The sequence below is a fragment of the Rutidosis leptorrhynchoides genome, chromosome 8 (genome assembly GCF_046630445.1).
Source record: "Rutidosis leptorrhynchoides isolate AG116_Rl617_1_P2 chromosome 8, CSIRO_AGI_Rlap_v1, whole genome shotgun sequence".
Taxonomy (NCBI): Eukaryota; Viridiplantae; Streptophyta; class Magnoliopsida; order Asterales; family Asteraceae; genus Rutidosis; species Rutidosis leptorrhynchoides.
This window is the reverse complement of record NC_092340.1, coordinates 107,738,188-107,763,823: the sequence shown is the minus strand read 5'-3', so window position 1 is coordinate 107,763,823 and position 25,636 is coordinate 107,738,188. Positions and strand designations below refer to the sequence as shown.

At 32.0% G+C, this 25,636-nt stretch overlaps 2 protein-coding genes and 1 long non-coding RNA gene across 4 annotated transcripts; all 3 read left to right on the top strand.

The window, feature by feature from the left end:
• Positions 1-5,861: 5,861 nt before the first annotated feature.
• Positions 5,862-7,451, top strand: LOC139861306 (ASI1-immunoprecipitated protein 1-like). Its single transcript, XM_071849683.1, has 3 exons — positions 5,862-5,992; positions 6,570-7,033; positions 7,153-7,451. The coding sequence occupies exons 2-3, from the start codon at positions 6,596-6,598 to the stop codon at positions 7,294-7,296; spliced, it is 582 nt and encodes a 193-aa protein (XP_071705784.1). The 5' UTR covers positions 5,862-5,992; positions 6,570-6,595; the 3' UTR covers positions 7,297-7,451.
• Positions 7,452-7,806: 355 nt separating this feature from the next.
• Positions 7,807-16,402, top strand: LOC139863718 (ASI1-immunoprecipitated protein 1-like). Its single transcript, XM_071852323.1, has 6 exons — positions 7,807-7,838; positions 8,401-8,797; positions 9,249-9,335; positions 10,600-10,713; positions 15,432-15,477; positions 16,377-16,402. Exons 1-6 carry the CDS (start codon positions 7,807-7,809, stop codon positions 16,400-16,402), a joined length of 702 nt encoding a protein of 233 aa, XP_071708424.1.
• A 2,381-nt stretch (positions 16,403-18,783) lies between these two features.
• Positions 18,784-22,196, top strand: LOC139862475 (uncharacterized). 2 transcript variants are annotated; one of them, XR_011764196.1, is made up of 4 exons: positions 18,784-19,578; positions 19,663-19,847; positions 20,201-20,471; positions 21,911-22,196. It is a non-coding gene; the product is annotated as an uncharacterized lncRNA (long non-coding RNA). The 2 variants fall into 2 exon arrangements; XR_011764195.1 differs by having other exon boundaries at positions 18,784-19,847.
• Positions 22,197-25,636: the final 3,440 nt, after the last annotated feature.

Below are 25,636 nucleotides of genomic sequence, written 5' to 3'. Positions count from 1 at the left end.
AGGTGTTAACACCGAAATTATTGTTACCTCGGAAAGGACATAAACTGAGAAACAAACCAAAATGTTAGAATTCATTTAAAATGGAATAGAGGACAATAAAAAGGCAAATAAAAGAAAATAAAAGCCAAGTGTGGGAAAATTTACCAAGTTATCTTAAACATATGTCACATATTTCTGTAACAAATAATTGAAGATACTTTTGCTTTGGACTAAACTAAACAGTTTTACCTGATTTACTGTAAGAAAGATGGATCTACACGATGAATCAATTCCATCACTTAAAGGAAGTAAAGTCTTCCGAAAAAGAAACGCGCTTCTTGATTTAGGTAATGAAGTTGTCGTCCAGACCAGCTGTAGGTTGACGAAAAATCTAGAAAAGTCATCACTAAAATCAGCAGGAAATCCACGGACCTCAGCATCAAACAGGGTCGCCAAGTGGTCAGACTTATCCTAACCATGAGAGGGTCTGTCTTGTAAAATGGGGAGGATGCCTTGCAAATTAGCTGGATAAGACTAATGAATCAGACCCCCAGAAAGGATAATCTCCTTAAAAGATCAAAAATCAGCTTTTAAGCCTGATATTACTCAATCCTAGAGATTGACCTTAAAGATTGAGAATTACAAACTCATGGAATTCGATGATATCTAAACTCGAGCTTGAACGAGAAAATATTTTGATCAAAATTACAAACCGATTTGTTTTCTGAAAGCCCATTTTCAATGCGTTTATTACCATTGAACGTAAAATCCTGAGAATTCACCTGGAATTCATTAGGTCACCTGAACCAAATCGGGTGTCAACCATAAGAACGGTGGTTGCATAGCATGGTCAAAGACAGGACCTTGTGCCAGACCAGAAAATTATAAGGGTGAGCTTTACTATTGCTCCTACAAAGGATAGTAATTGCGTCCGACACGTTATAGACCATAATTAAAAGCATGTCAGGGGACATTGCCTTAACAGTTGCTTGTTCAACACTTTCCTTTACAACCGGACGGTAGTTTACCGAAAGGTAATATTTGGAGCAAGTATACTGGACGTGTTGCTTTCCCAATACAAGGTTAGAAAGTGGGTGACATAAAATCACAAGTTTTGAGCTAAAATTTTCAAATCTGAAACCCACCAAACCCACAAAAATATTTTGCAAACATCGGTGAAGGGTTATTCCGGAAAACTTATCTAGGGTAAAAGCTAGATTTAATTTACAATAATACTTCCGTTGACAATGCAGTCAAAATAGATACATGATTATGGTTTTGTGAATGCAACATTTTCTTGAATAAAGCATGCAAGACTCCATGCACATAGCTTGTATAACATGTAAGCAAACAGCGGAAGACTTCTAGGGAACCTGAGAATAAACATGCTAACAAGTGTCAACACAAAGGTTGGTGAGTTCATAGTTTTAGAGTTTCGCATAATCTGTATATAAAAGTGGATCACAAGATTTCAGTTGTTTCATCCAGAAACGTTTATCAATAGATTCTACATAACAGAGCACCCTGGTAACTAAGCTTTAACGTTATAATAAGTACCCCTGTTTTAACATACATGCAACCAACATGTACAATACACGCAAATCAACGTGTACTAAACTCAAATAGCATACGTCTGTTTTATAGTTCAGGCTAGGGTTTCTATACCTGGAACAGACGGGGATGTCAAGCCCTATGGATCCATATACAACTACTCGCGCCCACCAGTTCTTATAACTGGCAGTTACTAGTTACCAAAGCTAAGGGATTTTTGGTTCAAACTCAGTGTAGAATTTAGTATGTACTTGTATCCATTGCGTTTAAAGTAAAGTGCATGTATTCTCAGCCCAAAATATAGATTGCAAAAGCAATTAAAAAGGGAGCAATGAAACTCACCTTAGCAGCACATAAAGTTGTTCATCGTAATGTGACCGAAACTCGAAATATTAAATAATCGTAGATCTCAATCTAGAGAACATATATTGGTCAATAAATGTCTATCAAGCTAGGTCAGGTCATAGTGTATCACAATCCTAATGCTCGAGATCGACATACAAAAGTTTATCAAAAGTCATTTCAAAAAGTCATTTTTGACAATAGTTCAACAAAACGAGACGTACCTTGTATAAGGATTCATTTACTCGGTTGGTAATATTCAAAAATCCGTTTTATCAATCTCGTAAACAAGTTGTTTAAATCTTAATTGCAGATTCAAAAGCAATTTCAATTAACGTCAGTCATAATTCAGTTGATCATATCTTTTAATCCGTTCATCGAAACTATTCGGTGTCTAAATGAAAAGTTAATGATTTTTCGCCAGCTTTCCAAAAACATGTATATCATATACCTTTTACCAGTAATATATGTATTTAATTCGTGATTCCTTATAAACTGTTTAACGACGAAATTTAGCATACAAACATGTATAAATATATATACTCGAGCACTAGACATGTATACACTATTAATTTATAAAAGATAAAATATAAATGCTTACGTATCAATATTGTGATTCAATATTTCAGAAAAGTACGTAGACGCAACAGAGATGATAAACATTAGGTTTAACTTGAGAACAATACCCATGAACATTACCCATAACCTCCATAGCTATAACCCATATTTTCCTTAGCTTTAATCCGTTTGAAAACCCATTTTGAAAGTAACACGTTCATAACCTCGTTGTAGTATTTTATGTATAATACTAATAATAAGAATATCTAAAAATACTTATAATAATAATAAGATTAATAATAATAATATTAATATTAATCTTAATAATAATAATAATAATAATAATAATAATAATAATAATAATAATAATAATAATAAATAATAAATAATAAATCTTATACGGAGTAATATAGATAAATATGTGTGTGTGAGAATTAAGCCAGAACTCGATCAATTTATAGAACCTTTTCTGAAAAAGCACCCCATGCGATCGCATGGGATTTGTGCTTCAAGGCCATGCGATCGCATGGCCCTCTGATCCAGCTCACATTCTTTTAACTTCTAGTTTGTCGACATATTTAAATATTAATATAATATATATAATTTAAATTAATTAATTATATATTATATTATATTCCCGTGCATAGTTGATTTGTAATTTTTGTTCCGATAAGTCGTACGACATCACGCAACTTATGTCCCAGTTTCGGTTTTTCGAACGTCCTTTCGTACGCTGAGAAAACTTGTACTTTATGTTTCGTGACTCGTACATTTGTCAAAATATAGTCTTAAATTATCCCTAAATTATTCCACTCAAAGTAGATCTTAATCTTTCGAGTGTATTAGTCATTTACTTCTATAAATCATCTTCTCGTTATCATAGTATATATAATTTTAAATCAAAACGTTTTATAACCAAATTAATATTACATTTTATCATATTATTAAATATATATTTTCAATATTCGTAAACACGTTTTTAAATTACACACCGCAAGTTATTCATATATCTAATTCTAACAGTTAATATTTCTTATTATTGTATGTGTACAAACACTTTAACATTTATTTCGAATATCGTTAAAAATGAATGATTTCCCAAATCAACGTGGACCTTACAACAGAGACCCGTAATAATATCATAATCCTTAAGGGACTCAGTAAATATCTTTTAATTCAATCGTTTAGCATAATCTTTTAACTTCGTAGTTAAATATATCAATCAGATAATCAAAACAATAAGTTTAATGCACAGTATCATATACTCAACACTTTGTTACGTTTTCAAGTTATAGTATGTATCTGTTTACATATAATTGTTCGCGAATCGTTGAGAACAATCGAAGGGTAATTGAATAGTTCAAAATTTTGAGATTCAACTTCATAGACTTTACTTATCGTGTCGGAAATGTTAAAGATTAAGTTTAAATTTGGTCAGAAATTTTCGGGCCGTCACAATATATATATATATATATATATATATATATATATATATATATATATATATATATATATATATATATATATATATATATATATATATATATATATATATATATATATATTAAATTTTAACACTTTTGAAAATCAAAGTAACCAAAATATGCTACTTTTCTTATTTATTTGTTATGAACACGATGAAGATGTTCATGAGTTTATAATAAAAGTTTTGAATATTCATATGGTTTAAGGAGTAAACCATGTAAATTTATATTGTTAATTGTCGTTATTCATGTTTTTGATCATATAAAAGTTATAATAAAAGTTTGTACGTTATGAATACCCATATATATATATATATATATATATATATATATATATATATATATATATATATATATATATATATATATATATATATATATATATATATATATATATATATTTAAGATCTTAACAAGATTAATGATGATGTGTAACCAAATTATGTAGTTTTTCATTAATTTTGTTCATGAAAATAAAAATAAAAATTAAAGAGTTAGGGTTTATTATGAATATCTTCGAATGAACGAAGAACAATATGAAGAACATTTTTTACAAAGTATTACTTTATCTAGTAGGTATAAAAATGTATTTCAATTTGTAATATAACAACGATACATCAATTTCGAAAAACAGCTATATTCGATCATTTTTTGAAAGTGTGTTTAAAGTTTATGTATACAAGGGATTATGACAAATTTGCAATTTTATTCAAAAATTTGGGACAAAATACACTTTTTACAGCAAAATTGCACATATACACCTTAGGTTCAAACATAGTGAAAATGCGAAAAAACTTCGCTGCCCGGACAAAGTTCAATTGCGTTCCCGTGCACTATATTCGAACACGACCTTGTTCGAACCTAGGTTCTTGTTCGAACTTCTCATTACAAACAAAGGGGCTCGAACCTGAACTGGTTCAAACATGTTCGAACCTTTATTTTCTTCTCATTTCGATTGCGTGTTAGCTTATTTGATACAAGTCAACTACAAGACATCTTACACAAGTTTAATCCACTAAACTTTGTAAAGAAATTACACAGATGCTAAACGAATAATGTTAAAGGAAATGTAACAACAAACATACAAGTTAATTATAACTTCTCCTAATTTATGATGATATACCATCTTTGATAAACACCTTTACCAAATTTTTCAAAGTAATATTAAGATAATTAAGTGATGAATAATGATGATAATAATTGGTTGAAAACAAGAAACATTTTGGAACAGTTCCTAAACATACCTTTGAGTTCTGCAAGAATTTTGTGATGAATAATCGAGAACAAAAATTGTAAGTATCCTAAAAATTAAAATAAATAAATAATTAAAATAAATAAATAAATAAATAAATATTAATTTATTAATGATAATAATCTATACATTATAGCATTGGGTTAAAATTATAAATACGCTATATATTTTCACTTTTGTTTCAATTTAGGCTATATACACGATAAATTAGTAGTGTATGTCACATAATTTCAAAAAATATTCTAATGTAGGCTATTGGTGACCGGTTACTTGCTGAACCGGTTAAATTAATTTTTTAACATTTTTTTAATTTTATATGGCTACAAATAAGTTATTACTTTCATTTGTGTTCCAATATAAGCTATATACAAAAATGATTTGTTCCGATTTGTACTATATATACTTTCACTTTTGTTTTTTCATTTTTATTTTATCCGGTTAACAAATTCAATGCTTTTATACTAGCTTACTTTTTACTTTTTGTATATAGTTTATATTGGTAATTTGGTATTTTATTACTATATAGCCTACATTAACTAAAAGTTTATACAAGGTATTTATCTTTTTAACCTATAGCATATTTTGAAGATACAAAAGCGCGGTTACAAATCCTAAACCTAAAATACTTGTGCAAAATCACAATTGCTGCTACTTTCATCAAACACTGCTCGTTTATTTCATCTTCGTTCGTTGCCATTTAAGCCCTAATTTCGAGCGCTAGCACTTTATTGCATTACAAACTTGTTTTCTGATTCGCGCCCTAATTTCAAGCCCAACGAGTCCAGGTCTTCATTTGTTGCGATTTAAACTCCATTCACTGCAATCTGTAAGTGTTTAGAGCTTCAATATGTTGATTCAATTTAATTTTCTCTTGATTGTGGTGTCAGCATTTTAATCTGATTCAATTGATTATGAATAATATAATATTTTTGCTATGTTATTTACATCTGATTCCTTTAGCTTAATTGTTACTTTATCATCTAATTTTTTTAGCTTCATTTTGTTACCATTCAAGCCCTAATATCATCTGTTTCAGCTGTGTGATGTTGATTACCTGAGGTTTTAGTTATCATCTTCTTCAATTTATTTTTATGAGTTTCCATGATGTAATATGTAACTGAAAATATCATTTGTTTTAGCTGTGTGATGTTGATTATGTGAAGACCTAATCCATTTCATATCATTTATCTGTTTCAATTGCTTAAGTGCATTGTAACAACTGAAAATCCTGACAAAGTTAAAGCTGAAAATGTCATGATGTAATATGAAAACTGAAACCGTCATCCGTTTTGTATGTATATTTGTATATGTATCTGTTAGATTAGATGTATTATATTTGTATTATATTGCTTTCTTTCTAGAAACTTGTTCTTGTATATTCACTGACTTTTGCTCTCTAATAGATCAATTTTAGCCTTGCCATTACCTAATGGAGCAGTCACCAGAGAAAACAATCGCTGCCTTTAAAGAAAAAGTGGAAAGAACGATTTACATCGACAACATCTCACCTCACGTTACAAAGTCCGTTTTAGAAACGGCATTTAACCAGTTTGGAACTGTAACCCGTGTCCATTTTATTCCCACATACACCGTGTATGTTTTTTCTGCATTGGTTGAAATGGAGACTAAAAAACAGGCAGATGATATCGCTAACGAGATGAATGACTCTCCTTTCATGGTATCCGGGATGCCAAGGCCCGTCAGGGCAAAAAAGGCCCGGGTTGAAATGTTTATGGATCAACCCAAGGAACGTGTTAACCCGATTATTTGTACCTGGATGGATCCTAACGATCCAAAGTATGAGGCGGCAAAGGCTATTAAAAAACTGACCAAAAGACATGCAGCTGAGGCCGCATTTCTCATGGAGGTAAGTCGTTTAACCTAAGTAATAATATAATTGTTTTAAGCTTGAAAAACAAAACTAGTTTATTCCTCATTTGTATATTGTGAAAGTGAAAAGAATTTAAGCTTATTCCTCATTTGCAGAGACAACTTGCAGAAGAAGGGAATCTGCATTTTCAGCAGAATGTGACGTTGAAAACAAATTACAAGAAGTACGAGCTGATTGATGGGGCACATGGTGATGGAACTATCAAACTATTGGCAGCCCGTTATAAGACAAAATATTAATGACCGTTGACAGGATCTTTTTAGACTGTAAGACATAGAAGTCTTGTACTTTTCCCTTTCTGTAATGATTCGTAACTCCCTAACACTCTAATTTAAAAAGTATCCTTGTAAAAATATGATTTAGGCTGGTTACACCCGTCTAAGATGCATTGATATGCCATTATATTCCGTGTTTTGTACATCTGTGTATATCTCTCATTTGAGTGTGTATGGTAGCTTCATAGCTTATGATTCATTGAGCTTGTCTTCCTACTTGGCTTGTAATTTTTATATTTTGTAGAATGGCCTTAAATCTATCCTGTATACTATTAGCCACCCGAAATGTTAGTCGTTTTAGTTTGCCAGGTCGTCGTTATATATATGTTATAAAAATTGTGTTTGGAGGTAGCTTGATTAGTATTTTCTGATTGTGTGTTTACTTAGTAACTCGAGTTCGATCCTTTCTTTTGTTGTTTTTTTCTCCCAACTATGTTACCACACGTGTGCTTAAATCTTTTTAGATGTGCCCACATGTCCTCTAACGCGTTCTACTTGAATGCAAAGTTTGCACAGGGTATTTCTGTTATATGTTAGGGTTAAGGTTCTTTAGTTTAGTTAGTAATTTATATTTATATTATATTTAATTGCTGACATGATTAAGAGAGTTTAAATGTATTATATTTGTATTGATATTGTTTGTGTCATATCTGAAACTATTAAATGTTGCAAAATTTAGTTGCCTATTTTGCAGTGTGATGCTATATTAGATTGTGGAGGTTAATATATATGCAACCAAGCATTTCTTACAAGTGTTCGATTCATTGTCCTGCGACCCTTGATCTGAAATTTGTGATTTCTTACAAAGTTTATCTGGAAACCTTTCAAACAAGTTTCAAATGTTAAGATTTTCCCCACGCAATCTAGACGATAAGCAACTATTTATGTGTTAGGATTCGTTAATTTTCAATAATCGCCTCGTTAGAAGTTTGGATTGTAACTACTGCTTTCTTTCTAGAAACAATTTGCTATAAATTCGCTGAATTTTGCTCTCTAATATTGACATGTTGTCTCTAATATCACAATTTTAGCTTGCCATTACCTATTGGAACAGTCATGCGTTTAAAGAAAAAGGACGATTTACATTGACAACCCCTCGTATCACGTTACAAAGTCCGTTTTAGAAACGGCTTTAAATCAGTTCGGGACTGTTACCAATATACAGTTTGTTCCCACATACTTCATGTCCTGTCCGGTTATTGCTGCATTGGTAGAAATGCAGACTATAAGACAGGCGGATGATATCGTCAATGAGATGAATGATTCTCCGTTGATGGTATCTGGGATGCCAAGGCCCGTAAGAGCACAAAAGGCTCGGGTCGATATGTTTCATGATTATCAAAAGGAGCAGGTTAGGCTGATTATTTGTCAGTTTATGGATCCTAACGATCCAAAATACGAGGTGGCGAAAAGTTTCAAGAAGCTTACCAAAAGACAGGCTGCTGAGGCCGCATTTTCCACTGAGGTAAGTCGCATTTGCCACTGAGGTAAGTTGTTTAACCTGTTAAACATAACAGTTTTAAGCTTTAATAACAATACTAGTTTGGTTCCACTTATATATTGTATAGGAATATAGGAATAATGTAGAAATAGGAATATACTTTATAATAATAAGTTAATTAACCAAACTGAACTGATTGGAGCTGGTTATGGTGCAGTTTGGGTCAGCTCTTTGTGGTATTTGACATTGAAAACTCTATGCGTAAAGCATATATTATTTAGAGCGGTTAGATTATACTTTTTAAGCCATATTATAATAGAATAGTTGAAAATAGTTGAATTTTTGGCTCTATGATGGTAATCCCGAATGTTTTTCTTTTTTTATTTTACGTTGCGTAGCACACAAAGATTAAATATGTTTGGACGCATTGTATATCATGAAACCGAGAAAATGAAAGCTCATTCCTCATTTGCAGCACGAACTTGCAGTAGAAGAGAAACTGCATAATCAGCAGAACGTGGCGTTCAAAGCAAATTACAAGAAGTACGAGCTGATTGATAGGGTACAACGTGATGGAATTATCGAGCTATTGGCAGACCGTTATAAGACAAGATTTAATAACCTTTGATGGGATCTCTTTAAACTGCAAGACTGGTAAGTTTTGTACTTTTGCCTTTTTGAACTCTTTAATCTGCTTGTCAGTCGCTTCATTGGCCGTGCAAATTATGCTTGTGGTTACACCCATCTATAATGCGTCGTTAAGCCATTATTTGTGCCACGGCATATTGTTGTACTCCATATGAGTTGCTAATCTTCTGTTGTTTGCACATTTGTGTATATTTCTTGTGTTCTGCGGCTTCCTAGCTTCGGTTTCATTGAGCTTTTCCTCCCAGTTGGCTTGTATTTTTCTCTTTTGTAGACTGAACTTAAATGACACACGGAGGACTAAATAGTAATAAACTACTCGTATTCAACGTGTAAATTGCACAGATGTATAGTGTTGGGCCATAAGCCCATAATGTCTTTAGCTGGCCGTATAGGGCTAACTTGTCACTTGGGCCATAATCACTTGGGGCTATGGTTCACGTCGTATGGTGCGTGAAATATGTTAAGAAATTCAACGTAAATTTTGTTTTTGTTTTTCTTTTTTAGTAAGTCCAGCGTGTATATTACATTTGATAAAAAAATTAGTTCTTTTAAAAGATAAGAGTAAGTCTTTTAATAGTTATTCCTATTCCTATTCCTATAAATACAACCTCAAATTTCAAATCACATCCAGTTATCAACTACTATATCTTCTTAATCTGTATAATTATCTTTTGCTTTCGTAAAATGTTGAACAACTTAACAACCTGAAGTACCCGTATCACATTTATAGATCCGCCACTGATCAGAGGCGGAACATAAGGTGTTCCAAAAGGGGCGCCGTCCCCCCTGGATTTAACGGGGAAAAAAAATTTACACTAAAATTTTGTTTTTACCGAAAAATAAGATTTTTTTTAGTGTTTGCCACTGCTGACAATGAAAAATTTATTAAAATTTTAAACTCGTCCACTCTATAGTCGGGTTCAAGTTCCGCCAATGCCACCGATCACATGCAATCTCATGAAACTTTTCCCCAAACAACCTTTAATAGGATCCAATCAAGGCATTTTCGGGTTTGGTCAACTTTATAAACAAATACGCCAACACAATACACAACCCAATGGGCCGGTCAACACAACATAACACAATCTTATACACACAACATTTTCGGTTTGGTCAATTTTATACACAAATACGCCAACACATCACAATCTATTCTATCTTAATTAATATTTTTGCAGAGCAATATTCTTTTTTCACTCTTAGAGAGCTCTCATCGGTTACACCCTGGGGGCTGCCCAGCCATCCGCGCTTTTGAGCGCCGATGGCAGCAAACCGCTCAGGGCTCCGCCCAGGTATCGTCCAGCATACCGTGCTCTCGATATTGTTTTCATAAAATATTTATGGACGAATGAAAAATGAAAAAAGTGACCGTTGGGAATTAAAAAAAAAAAAAAACTAACGGCTACATCTAACGTGACTTCTTTTTTATTTTTTTATTTTTTTCTTTTATAAACTCTATATAAACTACACTCTATTTTCTCATTTTACACAACTCAAATACACTCCATTTCTCTCTTTTAACTCAATTTCGTTCATTGTTACATTTTATACAATCTCCTTTTTTATACCAAACAATGAGTTCCAAAAAAAACCCCAAGCAAAGGCAAATCCAAACAACGCCCTCAAGTTCAAGATCCGAATGCGGTCGTTCGCGACATAATGCAAACGTTGCTTGAACAATCACAAAAAAATACTGGTTTTTTCTCGCTTTGCAAATGCTAATCCATCTAATGCAGTTGTGGGTATGTTTCCAAACGTTCACACTCAACATGGTCAATAACAACAATACTACACTAACCAACAATATCAACAACAATATCCCTACAATATGAACCAACAATCTCAACCATTTCCCATTTTCGCGAACCAACAATCTCAACAACAATCCCAACAAACACCATATTATCCAAGATTTCGTGACGAATCAGATGATGAAGAAGTTGGGGAAATTCCACGCCATGTCGAAGCCGATGTCGAACCAGTGGCCGATGTTCGAGGGAAAAAAGTGAGGTGTCCAAAAAGTTCCTTGGACCGACTTGGAAATTTTTTTTTAGCCGAGCGTTATGTGTATGTTTCCGAACATCCAGATGCGGGAAACGACCAAACTTATAATTCATTTTGGGGTGAAGTTCGAAGACAATACAATTCGTTAGTTTGAAGCTTCTCAACAAGCGGCGACTAAAACCATGGAAAAGCTTTGTGAAGAAAGCGAGACGAGAACAATGTTGAAAAGTTTGAAGCTTCTTTCCAAACCGATATCACGAGACTAGCCTCCCGACGAATATGAAATGATGATGAATTATCGAGCGAGACTTAAGAAAAAATATGCTAAGGAGTTGGCACGTCCGGACGACGATGACAAGTAGTTTATTTTTAGATTTTATTTTTATTTATGCCGCATTTTATTTAAATTATTGTAACATTTGTTTTTTATTTTTAATGAAATTTTAGTTTTATATTAATACCTTTTATGCTTAATTTTAATTATTTAATTGTTTAGAAAAAAATAAAAAGTAATTAAAATATGAAAGAAATGTGTAACTATGGGAGTGTTTAGTCCTGAGAAGGAAGTGCTGATGTGGCGCTGATGTGGCGTCTAGTCATGGAGGACTAAGACAAAACCATTGAGACCTCTATTATAGGCCTGTCAACAAATTTACGAATGGGCTTTTCTTTTAGTATCCTTTACTTTTAGTTACGCAAATTAATTATAACTTCAAAAAATGACTTTTTAATTAAAAGAAAATACAATACAAATTAAATAGCTGATGAATAGTAATGTATGCAATTAGCACATATCGAACTATTCTTTCGCCTTTTACTATAAAAAAAAGGTAAATGGGAACTTCTCATTTACTCTTATTAATTATTTACTCCATTCGTCCTTAATTTATTGTCCAGTATTCTATTTTTAAATGTTTTAAATTATTTTTCTATTTTCATTAAAAAATAAAAATACTGAACTAAAGTTATTTTATGCCATAGAGTATGAATGTAAAACGAAAAATATGTAAAAAGTAAAGGGTAAAGTTATAAAGTTACAATAATGATGTTTTTCGTTTGGTGATAATAAATATGGGGCGGAGGGAGTATTTGTTTTAAGGAGAATGCTAAACGTAGCTCTTAGAGCTACGTTTAATTATACTATATTTAAGTTTTTAAAGCTCCGTTGAATTACTTGTATAACATAAATATTTATTTTTTAATATCGAATTTATTTATATAAGTTTGACATTATTGTCATTCATAGAAACATTTAGCTATAAATATAAAATTAATTTATATATAGAATGCTCTTAAATGTTGTGATGACCCAAAAATTTCTGACTAAATTTAAACTTAATCTTTGTATGATTAACATTTCCGACACGATAAGCAAAGTCTGTAAAACTGAATCTCAAAATTTTTGAATTACTTTTATATATTTAAATACCCTTCGGTTGTTTTCGACGATTCGCGAACAATTATATGTAAATAGATACATATATACTATAACATGAAAAGGTAACAATGTATTAATTGTTTGATACCGTACATTAAACTTATTGGTTTAAATATCTATTCGAATGTATATGATAAGTTGAAATATTTATTATTAAAATTTATTTATAAATAACTTCCAATGTGTATTTAAAAACTGATTTATGTATATTAAAAAGATATATACATATATATAATAAACGATAGTAACATTCGTTTATTGATTCAATTGATATTTAGATAAGTTAACTAAAGCGTTTAAGATGAACCAGTTAAACACTAATTTGCTACAGTGTTTTCAAATTGCCACATTACTCAAAATGCTACAGTGTTTATCATAAATCACTATTTGCTACAGTGAAATTGACTTTGCTACAGTGAATTGCTACAGTAAAATTTGACTTTGCTACAGTAACTTTGCTACAGTAAAACACTATTTTAAAATGTATTTTTAACAAATAACGAGACGATGATTTATAGAAGTAAATGACCAAAATACTCGAAAGTTTAAGATATACTATGAGTGGTATAGTTTATGAATAACTTAAGGCTATATCTTGACAAAGGTACGTGTCACGAAACGTAAAATGCAAGTTTTCTCAGCGTACGAAAGGACATTCGAAAAACCAGAACAGGGACATAAGTCGAGTGATGACGTACGACTTATCGGAACAAAAATTACAAGTCAACTATGCACGTGAATTTAATATAATATATAATTAATTGTTTAAATTATATATATTATATTAATATTTAATTATGTCGACAAGCTAGGAGCCAAAACAATGTGAGCTGTCCCTGGTCCTCATGCGAGTCGCATGGCCAGAAGGCCATTTCCATGCGAGTCGCATGACTCCAGATTTCAGGCCACATCTATAAATTCGAGCGTTTCTCTGATTTTTTTTTATTCATTCTTCATTCTTCCTCCGTATTATTAGTTATATTTATATTATTATTATTATTATTAATAAGATTATTATTAATCTTATTATTTTTTTTTATTAGTGTTATTATTTTTGCGATACAAAAATAATAATGTACATAAAATATTACGACGGAGTGCTGTCCAAGTAATTTTCAAAATGAGTTTTCAAGCAAGCTAGAGCTAAGGAAATTATGGGTTATTGCCAAGGAGGTTATGGGTAATGTTCGGGGGTATTTTTTTGTGAATCAAACCTCGTGTTTATCATCTCCGATGCGTCTACGTGCTTTCCTGCAATATTGTATATCAATATTAAACAGTGAGTTTCATATGATCCCTTTTACCCTTTACATTTTTGGGCTGAGAATACATGCAAATGCTTTATTAACCGATATACAATATTTATATGCGTGAGTTCATTTGATCCCTTTATACATGCGCAGTTTTATAAACTGTTTTACTAAATGAATACAAATACTAAAACTGATTTTGTGTGAGTTTCATAAGATCCCTTTTACTCTCTACATTTTTGGGCTGAGAATACATGCAAATGCTTTATTAACCGATATACAATATTTATATGTGTGAGTTTCATTTGCTCCCTTTTTAATTGCTTTTGCAATATATATTTTTGGGCTGAGAATACATGCACTTTATTTTAAACGCAATGGATACAAGTACATACTAAATTCTACACTGAGTTTGAACCGAAAATCCCTTAGCTTTGGTAACTAGTAACTGCCAGTTATAAGAACTGGTGGGCGCGAGTAGTAGTATATGGATCCATAGGGCTTGATATCCCCTTCCGAGCTAGAGCGCTAGCCTTTTAACGGACGTATGCTATTTGAGAAGCGTACACGTTGGTTTGCGTGTATTATTAAGATGATTATACAGAGGGTACAAATTATATAAACGTTAAAGTTTAGTTACCAGGGTGCTCAATTTTGTAGAACCGATTGATAAACGTTTCGAATGAAACAACTGAAATCTTGTGATCCACCTTTTATGTAAAACCTATTGATAAACGTTTTGAATAAAACAACTGAACTTTTGTAATCCACATTGATATACGGATTATGTGTAATATTAAAACTATGAACTCACCAACCTTTGTGTTGACACTTGAAGCATGTTTATTCTCAGGTTTCTAGAAGTCTTCCGCTGTTTGCTTATACGTGATACAAGATATGTGCTTGGAGTCATACATGCTATATACAAGAAACTTGCATTCACCAAACCATTACCATGTATCTTATTTTGACTGTATTGTCAACAGATGTATTATTGTAAACCATTTAAATGGTGATTGTCTATACGTAGGAATCATCAGATGTTAGAAACCTGGAATTTATATATTCATTTATGAAATACCTTTCAAACGAATACAATGTTACAAAATGTATCACATAGAGGTCAAATACCTCGCAATGAAATCAATGAATGACGTGTTCGTCCATATGGATTTGGAGCGATCGTCACAAATGTATACATTTATCATTTTCCTTATTTCAAAAGGCATGACTCCAAATTTATAATTTTATGTAGATTGAGTTTGAGTCTCCTTCATCGAGCCTTTTTTTTTTTTTTTTTTTTTTTTTTTAACATCAGTTTGGGATCACCCAGGGAGAGTTAACCATCCACGCGTTTATCTCCCGTAATTGCATAACCCGCTCCAAACTACTGTTCCTTCATCGAGTTACTCCTTGACATGTATTAGGTTTGTTATTTTTAACTATCAACACATAAGATCAAAGATAATGGAGTAGGGATGACTATGGATATCTGATCTATTGGATGTTCATCCGATCTATTAAATGGAATGTATATGTTTACGAATTATGTAAAAAAATTAGTAAATCACATATGAGTGACAATTTATCATCCACGAATATATCCATTTATCACTCGAAATACATACATACATACTTACAAAAAATTATACACATATTTACGTATCCTTATACAGACACACTATAAACTCTTAAATGTCAAAAATATAGATGGTGAAGATACAACTATATGACTATTATTAGATTCATATATTTTATATGTCTAATATTATTTGAGTTTTTGTTTCCTTTTATGATCGACATCTAGCAATTAAAATGCTTACTCTAATCAAAATCAATTATAGTAACAATCAAAAGTAGCTCAAAGCATGTGCGAGTAATTACTTATCTTAGTGATTACACATAATATTAGATAATACATGTATATTTACTTATAAACGTAATATATCTTGCTCAAATAATGATAACGGTCACACATTTTTGTGTATTATTTTTATTTAATTATGTTATATTTATATTTGTAAAAAATACTTTAATAGTTTCATTTCATGATGAAAATATCTTATAAAAAAGTAAAAGAGTGGTAAACACTAAAATATCTTATTTTGTAGTACATTTTTTTTTATATTGTAATTTTTATTTTATTTTTAAAATCCGGATAGGGCGGAAAAAAAAGAAAGATTCAGGTGACTTTTTAGACTAAATTAATAGAATAAAATTCTTCTTTTTTTTTTTTTTTTTTTTTTTTTTTTTTTTTGAACAGCGATTGGAATAACCCGAGGGGACTAAACCACCCGTTGCGATCATCTCCCATTTCGACTATGCCGATGCAACGATAATAACTCCGCCCCCATCGCTGCCCAGGAGGAAACTTTGAAACCGATCCAAAGGCACAATCAAGTAAAACCCCCCCTCCCCTTTACCTACAAACGATATGGGAAATGTGCCATGGGTGGATACTTCATGGCAGAGATGAAGTTGTGTTTTTAATATGTATCCAACGGGGGTCGAACTCTTAACCTCCCCTAAAGGAGGCAGACCACCAACTGCTGGACCACATCGACAAACAAAAATAAAATTCTTCTACCTTTTGGTATGATTTTCGGTCAACATAAAAAAATGTAACTATCAAGTTATTTTTGGTTTGTTTACGTTTTTCAAATTACTTTTTAACTAAATATCGTCGGGCAATTAAATTCTATTTTACAAAATTCTTTCTTAATTAATAATTTTTTCTTATGATTGTTAATATTAACTGTTTTAAGTTGGCAATTCTTTTAATCTTTAGAAATTCAAAAATAATACTCCCTCCGTCTCATTTAAAGTGTCCATATTACTATTTTAGGACGTCTCATTTGAACTTTGAAGTGTCCACTTTAATTTTTGACCAGAGGAGGTTATTGTGGAGAGAGAAAGTTTATGATTGGTGGAATATGAAGTTAATGGAATTTTTTAAAACTATATGCAAAAAGTAAGTAGACATTTGTAATGGGACGGAAGGAGTATTATTTTAATTCAAGACACAATTCTAGATATTACTCTCACTCATCACTTTTTTCAAAATAATTTCTTCGTGAAAACACTGGAATTAACGTTTTCACCGCAGGTGGGTTGGTGTGTATTTACGAAGAGTAAAATGTTAAATTTTCCATTTGATGTTTCACAAATACAGCAACAAAAACAAATTTGAATAGCAAATGTGGTATGTGAATGTTTTTTTTTTTTTTTTTTTTTTTTTTTTTTTTTTTTTTTACAATATTGTGCAAGCCCCACATAAATATTTATTCGCATACAAGTATGATTGCTTTTGCCTTTCATGAACATGTATCTTCAGAACGATGCAACGCATCTTAATTTTATTTTGTTGGTTCAACTTCATCGTTCTAAGATAGCACATGTATAGACACAGTTGGTAGCCTTTCGGTATACATATCCAAAATCATAATTAAGATGATTAATTGAATGTTTATCACTTTCCATTATTCTCATCTTGAAAGAAACAATAATAGCAAAAAGTATTAGTGTCAATAGTGAAATATGTTTTGTTTGAATGGTGAATCACTTATGTTCAGTTTATTCTTGTGAGAAAGAAAGTGTTGACCATGTGCTAATTAGTCACAAACATACATACATTGATTCAAAGTTCATGTATGTATGTTAATGTTTCCCCAAATGGCAAATTTTGAAGCAGAGGACAATACCCACTTTGCATAAAAGGAAATACTACAATTTGAACATCAAATGCAACCTAGTTTAAGTGTTCCAAACTTCCATATAACAAGTTTCCACTAATATAAATATGACAAACCACTAGTACCTAATTGCAATGAATTGAGACCAAATGTTTCCATCATGGATAGACGCATCATTCATTGTAACACCCATGTGTTATTGTATTTGCAGTGACGATTTATTGGAATGGACATTTACCAATTCATATATGAGAAAAGCTTTTTTCCTAAATAATTGCTTGTATAAACTACGTACGGAACTTTTTCACTTTTCTTATTCCTTAAAGAAAACATGTTACAAACAAAAACAAAAACAAAAAGTTACAAACTTACCTACCATGTGCCTTGTAATAGTTGTTGATTCACAAGGTAAGCAATTTTTATTTTTCTATTATAGTTATTTCTTCTTTTTGTCAAGGTGTATATGTTGAGTATTGACACTTGTTAATAATAGCAAGTTACTTCATACATACAACACCAAATGCAATAAATTTATTTAATATATAAGATAACAAAAGAACAAATTTAAAATATACAAGAAAATACTCACTTACGCATATACCAGTGGACCCGAATTTTCTGTGAAACAGGAGATCCATGTTTGAATCTTGAAAATGAAAAGATCGAAATAAAATGGGCTCTTGACCGGAGGAGGTGCGGATGTGCACAATAATAATAATAATAATAATCATAATAATAATAATAATAATAATAATAATAATAATAATCTCTTTATATTATAATAACAAAAGTAAAAATAGATCATCTAAAAATTTAGCCACTAATCCTAGCCTTTTATTATCATTAACATCCTTAATCTTAACCATCCAATTTTTTTATTTAAAATTATGACCTCATAATCACCTAACTTAATTGTTTGATTACTTTATTACACTCTTAACACCTTTTCACACACACACACACAGACAAAAATACGTCTAAAAAACACGGGACTTTGAATAATCCTAATATTTAGGAAAACACGCTTCTTTATTGCAATCGCCTCCTCCTACAATCGTCTTCAATCATCTTCAATCGCCTTTAGGAAAACACGCTTCTTTATATGAAGTTGTTTTGTGAAGTTGTTTGTTTTTTGATTTCGTGAAATCAATTGTTGAATTATATTGTCAATTGTGATTTCATCAGATTAGGGTTCTTATATTAGGTTTTTTCCTGTATGAAACTAATAACCTCTTTATATGAACATATTTTGTAGTTTTGATTTGTATGTATTGTATAATTAGTAGAGAATTATTATCTATCTACAATATTATACATCAGCGTTGAGTGTATATTGTTGTGATAAATTTATCAATCTGTATTTTAATTAATTTGTGATTTCGGATATCGTGAAATTAGGGTGATTTCGGATATCGTGAAAGAGGTATGCTTTTGTCTCATTTTGATAACATTGTTTAAGTTTTAAAATCAATCAATGAGTACTTACTTGAAAAAGAAGTGCAGGATGTAGATTGGAGAGCGAAGTTGGCTTTACAGCATGTTCGATCCCTGTTCACAAAAAGGCATGATAATGAAATTTTGTAAAAGTACTGATCCAGATATTATGTTTAATGTCACCTTATATCTTATTATATTTATTTATAATTTATAATTTAGGTTATTGACGTTATCAAGGCTAACACGGATGATTTAGGACCTTTTAGTCTTGATTCTTTTCGGAAAAACAACCTGTCAGCTTCTATTGGAAGATTTCAGGGCAAGAAAATGGGATCGGTAATAAATATGTTCCTGATGAGGATAGTACTTCATTATGCATTTTATGTATTTTAAGGTTGCAAAAATCGCTACTTTGTGTAGTGCTTGGGATATATCTCAAAACCAAGATTAACAAAATTAATCCCAGTCTGAAGGAAGCAAAACGAGCATAAGTGTCGATACATGATTATCAATTTTGGGTGACTCTTATTCAGGATCAGCTGCAACGGGCTGTGATTAATAGAGAAAGAATACGATCTAGACTTGCTACTATTTAAATAACCGAGGTAAAGTAATTCTACATTTTTTTATTTATGAAGAATGTAATGTGATATATTCAATAGGATCTCACAGCTCCCTCTTTACTTGATGTGGCATCTAATATGAATACAAATCAATGTAGGACCTAATTTTAATTTATGTTAACTATTTCATGGTTTATTAATTTCATGGATAGTCTTGCATTGACTGTGTCAGTTTCTATACACTGTAATGTACCTGTAAGATGATGAAGTAAATGAGCTGGTCATCTATTCTTGCAACCTTAACTATATGCAATTCTATGGTTGATATATATATAAAATTTGAAATAGAAAAAAAATTGGTCACTAACTTTTTATTTTTATGATTCTGAATGCAGGATCAATTACTAACTCACCCCTGAACCCCGAAGCAGCAGAACATTAGGATAATCAAGAAGATAGTGCATTGATGGAATAAATATCTTGTGATAGTTGTATCATTATTAAATATTTGTATTTATTATGATTTTGATTTGATTATTATTGTAATTGTATTGTATGTTGTATATGATGTTTTTGCGTTTGCAGAATACAGGTTCGTGGTGGAGATGCTGGTCAAATGGCAAAATCAATAAAGATGTGTTTGTGGGATCCGATTCCATTGTTCAGGTAAATGTTGTTGCAAAATAGATGAGACTTTAGATTTATTTTATTTATTTTACCTGTCATATGAATGTGTTGGGCTTTTATAGTGCAAGTTATGGTTTTTGTGTGGGTAAAAGCTTTTGTAACCCACATGGTAAAATTTATTAGTCTATGTATCGATTTCTCAATTTGTAGTTTTGTACAAGTCTATTAATTTTTTTGTTGACAAGAACTGAATCTTAAAATCTTATTAAGTAGAGAAAGTTTATATTTTAAAGTACATTTATGGACAATTTACCTTCTCTTCTTAAAAAATGGTGGAAATCCAGGAGCTGTTCCACTTCTAAAAACATTCCTTGAGGGTGTAGAGATGACTGAAATAAAATTAACAGATGTAACATCCTCAGACAGGGCTTAGATGTAAGATGACTATTTTGCCCTTAGGCATAATTGTGTGGTTAATTATGCTTTTTATTTTAGTTGAATAGTTTATATTATTTTATTATTTGGTTAAGACCAGTTTGTGACAAGGGTCACAGAACAGGTCCGCTTATTTAATTTGGACTCCGTTAAGGTAGTCAAATTAAGTACGAAAGATATCAGATAATTGGTAAATACCCATGTGTGATGGGGTATGAGATAATAACCCCAATTAAGTGTATTGTGCAGCTTCCTTCTCTCATTTTTCTCCATCTCTCTAGAAAATTCCTAAAACAAAACGTACCCATTTCTTCTTCATTCTCAAACCCTAGATTCTTATTTGGTGTTCTAGAGCTCAAATCTTTTGTATTATCTTGTTCTTTACGATTTACTGAATCTATTGAGGTAAGAATCAAAGTGTTTCAAGCTTTAATCTTTGAGAAAATGAGGTTTTTGTGTTAAGTTTATTAAAAGTGCAATTTGGGTCAAAATGGTTGATTTTGATGTTGTTAGTGTCAAAATCTTGTGGGTTTGTGTTTATTGATGTTTAGTGTACTTGATTTGGTCAGTTTTGAGGTAAGAAACGAGCTCTAGAGCAAGAAATGGCGAATTCTGGGTTAAACCCGTAGCTGTGTTCATCTTCTTCATCAGATGAACACACTAGCCGAGTGTCTCCTGACACTCGACCGACTGTGTAGACGATCGACCGATTGAGTGACACACTAGACCGAGTGTGTCTGAGTTCTGACCTGATGACTTATTATACTCAGTCGACCGTGTGAGAGGACACTCGACCGAGTGTGTGGACACAGTCGACCGACTGTGTGAGTCAGTCGACTGAGTATCTTTGTGGGCAGAATATTTTACTAAGTGTTGATGTCTAGCCTTTATGCTGTCCGTGTGACTTATGATGGTCAGGATGTAAATTCTGAAAATGCATAAGTGTTAGGTGGACTTTTAGTGACACTTTTTATGACTGGTTTTCTGTACTGTGCTGTTTTGTGTTAACGAACAGAAACTAACTTGATTTGCCTTACGTTCAGGTGATAAGGATAAGGAAGCCACTCAGTGATAGATTATCTGAGTTAGTTGCTGGTATTCGGTGAGTGGGTCTATTGTGAAGACCCGAAAATTTTCGACCAAATTTAAACTTAATCTTTGTATGATTTCGATACGATAAGCAAAGTATGTAATGATGAATCTAGAAAATTTGAAACGATGTTCATATATTCAATTGACCTTCGACTGCTCTCGACGATTCACGAACAATTAATTGTAAATAGATATGTGTGTATGTATATATAAATAATAGTTTGAAATATAATTTGAAGTATTATATGTTGTTGTTATTAAAAATTAATTTAATAAAAATAGGATATTATAATAATCATTATTTAAAATATATCTATATATATAAATAAAGTATGTTAAAAATAAATATTAAATGATTGTAATACTCGTTTGATGTTTTGATTGATAATAAACGAGTTAAAAAGAAACTTATGTAATTTTAAAATAAACGGTGATCCGAAAATGAGTTCTATAAATTTTAGGCTTACTAAAAATGTATTTAGAAGCTAATTAATAAATTTTAACACTTTTTATATTTTACCTATAAATGAGAGGGACAATTGATGTAATTTTTATTTATTAAATTAATGATTGAATTTCATACCATAATGACCAAAATAAATAAATATAGTTAATCTAAAAATTTGAGATTTTTCCGAAGACTTTTATCCGCCATCGATTATTAACGGAGCACGAGATATCACCCGTGTAAAGTGTCGACACAAATATTATATATGAATACTAACAACTTCTTTGCACACGTTTTTTTTATTTCTTTAATTATTATTATTATTAACTAATATTATTATATTATTGCTTTATGTATTATAATATATATTATATTTATGCAATCATGCATTTTCCAGTAACCATTCATCTACATTATTACTAATAGTCTACCACTATAGATGGCATCTTAAGATTTGATGTTTGAGGATGAGCAAATTGAAAATAAACGCATTCCACTCCTAATAGTCTATCAATCGGCCCCTTTATTTGTACTCATGACACTTGATATTTTTTTATTGTTAATTTTACACTAAGCATATTTTGACTTTAAAATGATAATATTCGATATCGGTAATAATCACGTGGAACATGAATGTTACATATACACCTGCACACAACCATTAATTGTTTGCTTTAAGTTGCAATACAAACCCACCTCAGTTTTATATATTCGAAGAACACCACAAAACAACTATCCAACACCAATCATCACCATCACCATCATAATGAAACCCTCACATGTTTCCTGTTTCTAAAATGAACCCTTACAACCACGACCATCCTCCCCCTTTCACTCTATCACCTTGATTGCCGATTAACCATATTGTCCATTTGATCACCATGAACGTCACCATAATCAAACCGTCACCCTTGCCACCGTAGACCGCCACCATCCTCTACTAACGCCACCACCCTTGACTCATCACCACCATCTAAACATCATCTCGATCCTTCTCTCTAGCTCTCTCTCTCTCTCTCTCTCTCTCTCTCTTAACCTTGAATCACCACCACCTCCCACGGTGAGCAACCATTTAATCACCATCTTCTTTGTTGTTCGTTCGGACCATAGTATCACCATTGACACCATCGCAACCCACCTTCATCCACCACCGCCATTTTTCTTTTATGTTTCGGTTCCTGCTACAACCGAGACCCACAACACCAGCCACCTTTTCTATCTTCCCTATACTCTTTATCTATCCATCTCCTCTCGGACTTACCCCACCCAATTCTACTCGAATCAACCTTATATCTCGCAACCTCACAGGTTCGTGAATCCGAGGCCAACCCTGCATTGTTCAGTTTAGTCGAATGGATATTTTTACTACAAAATATTGTATTGTGAGTTCATTTGATTCCCTTTTACTCTTTACATTTTTGGGACTGAGAATACATGCGCTTCTTTTACAACTGCTTTATTAAATACTTTTGAAATACATTTTAAACTGCGAATACATGAAATGCTTTTATAAATGTTTGACGAGATAGACACAAGCAAAACATTCCTCGAATGAATTATGTGGACGTGATAATTGCCACCATTGAATTATGTGGACGTGATAATTGCCACAATTGATATGAATATTTTTCCCCTGATTATTATTGCTTAGTAACCTAAGAATTAGGGAACATCACTAATTTTGAGAATTAGTGCACGCCTAATTAACGCGAATCCTAAAGGTAGCTACCGGGTTTAACACCCCCACCCAGAATGTTCACTAGATGGAAGGGTTAGTGGGCGTGGTGTTTAGTACTTCGAAGTTTATATGATTATTATACAGACGAGATGTTCTGTTTTGGGGATATTATTATGCGCATTATATGTTAAGGTCGGTTACCAAGCCAAGCTATGAAAGCAATGAAAAGTGAATGTTATGTATCGAGAGAATGATTTTATACACAGGTAATGTGTATGTTATTTTTGTGCACAAAATATGTGTACGGTTACTAAGATTTATGAAAGATGATTTCGTACACTAGAAATATGTACTGTATTTAAAAGATATCGTATATACATTACAGGTGGGTATAGGATTCGGGCCCATTTGTACCATGCATGATTTAAATCTTGTGGTCTATCAAAATGATGAATTTTATTGTTTTATGATAAACCTATGAACTCACCAACCTTTTGGTTGACACTTGAAAGCATGTTTATTCTCAGGTATGAAAGAAATCTTCCGCTGTGCATTTGCTCATTTTAAAGACATTATTTGGAGTCGATCATTGCAATGGGACCAGATGTTGGTGACTTCGTCCAGATGGATTAGGACGGGGTATGACATGTGGTATCAGAGCGGTGATCTTAGCGAACCAGGTCTTGCATTAGTGTGTCTAACTGATAGTTGTTTAGATGCATTAGTGAGTCTGGACTTCGACCGTGTCTGCATGTCAAAAGTTTTGCTTATCATTTCATGTCGAAAATCTTCTACTTATCATCCTTAGGAAATTGCCTGCTTATTATTCCTTGTCTAGACATATCTTACTGCATTGATTGCATGAATAGTGTATAGACAAATCCATATCTTAGCGTATCTGTTACTGTAGACTTTATCTGACACGTTTCCTTAATTTCCTCCGTAATCTACGGGATCTTCTGTACTATATTAGATATTCTATATACTTAGAATATTATCCGATAACCGAAAATCATTTCATATCAAAAATCCTCTAACTGATCATAAGAGATGGATCCTACACCTAGTTTGGATTCCATTAGTTCCGGAAGCAATTTCGAGATTTGTATTGAAGTAGACTCCGAAGTCAATGAACCCGAAGTGTCTCCACCATTTAGCTATTTTTCTTTCTGGAGGAGATGGGGGTGGGTCCGAGACTTACTCACTCGATGGAGAAATGAAGAAGGCGAGCCCTACCGCGATCCAAACTTACCTCCTAACATCGGAGAAAATGATGTACTCACCGGTGAACCTATGCGCAACACTGTATTCACCCTTCTTGCTAAAGTTTTCCACCTCGAAGGTCGCGTTACTGCAATCTCAGAAAATATTCTACCTCTACTTCCGAATACCAATCGAAGGGGAATATTAGAAGAAGTTAGGGAACTTCGAATTGATAATCAAGATCTATCGAATCAGATGAGTGGATGGATAGAAATGATAGAGGGTAGGATAGAAACCCTGACAAGAATGGTGCGTGATTTACAAGCTATACTTACTACACCAACATCA

What these genes read in the sequence shown, in the direction of transcription:
- LOC139861306 (XM_071849683.1), top strand. Translation starts at nt 6,596, where the DNA reads ATGGAGCAGTCACCAGAGAAAACAATCGCTGCCTTTAAAGAAAAAGTG. An exon ending in AGGCCGCATTTCTCATGGAG is followed by an intron (nt 7,034 to 7,152) that starts GTAAGTCGTTTA and finishes CCTCATTTGCAG; the next exon opens with AGACAACTTGCAGAAGAAGG.
- LOC139863718 (XM_071852323.1), top strand. Translation starts at nt 7,807, where the DNA reads ATGTCCTCTAACGCGTTCTACTTGAATGCAAA. An exon ending in AGTACGAGCTGATTGATAGG is followed by an intron (nt 9,336 to 10,599) that starts GTACAACGTGAT and finishes ATATTTTTGCAG; the next exon opens with AGCAATATTCTTTTTTCACT. An exon ending in CCGCTCAGGGCTCCGCCCAG is followed by an intron (nt 10,714 to 15,431) that starts GTATCGTCCAGC and finishes TTTTAACATCAG; the next exon opens with TTTGGGATCACCCAGGGAGA.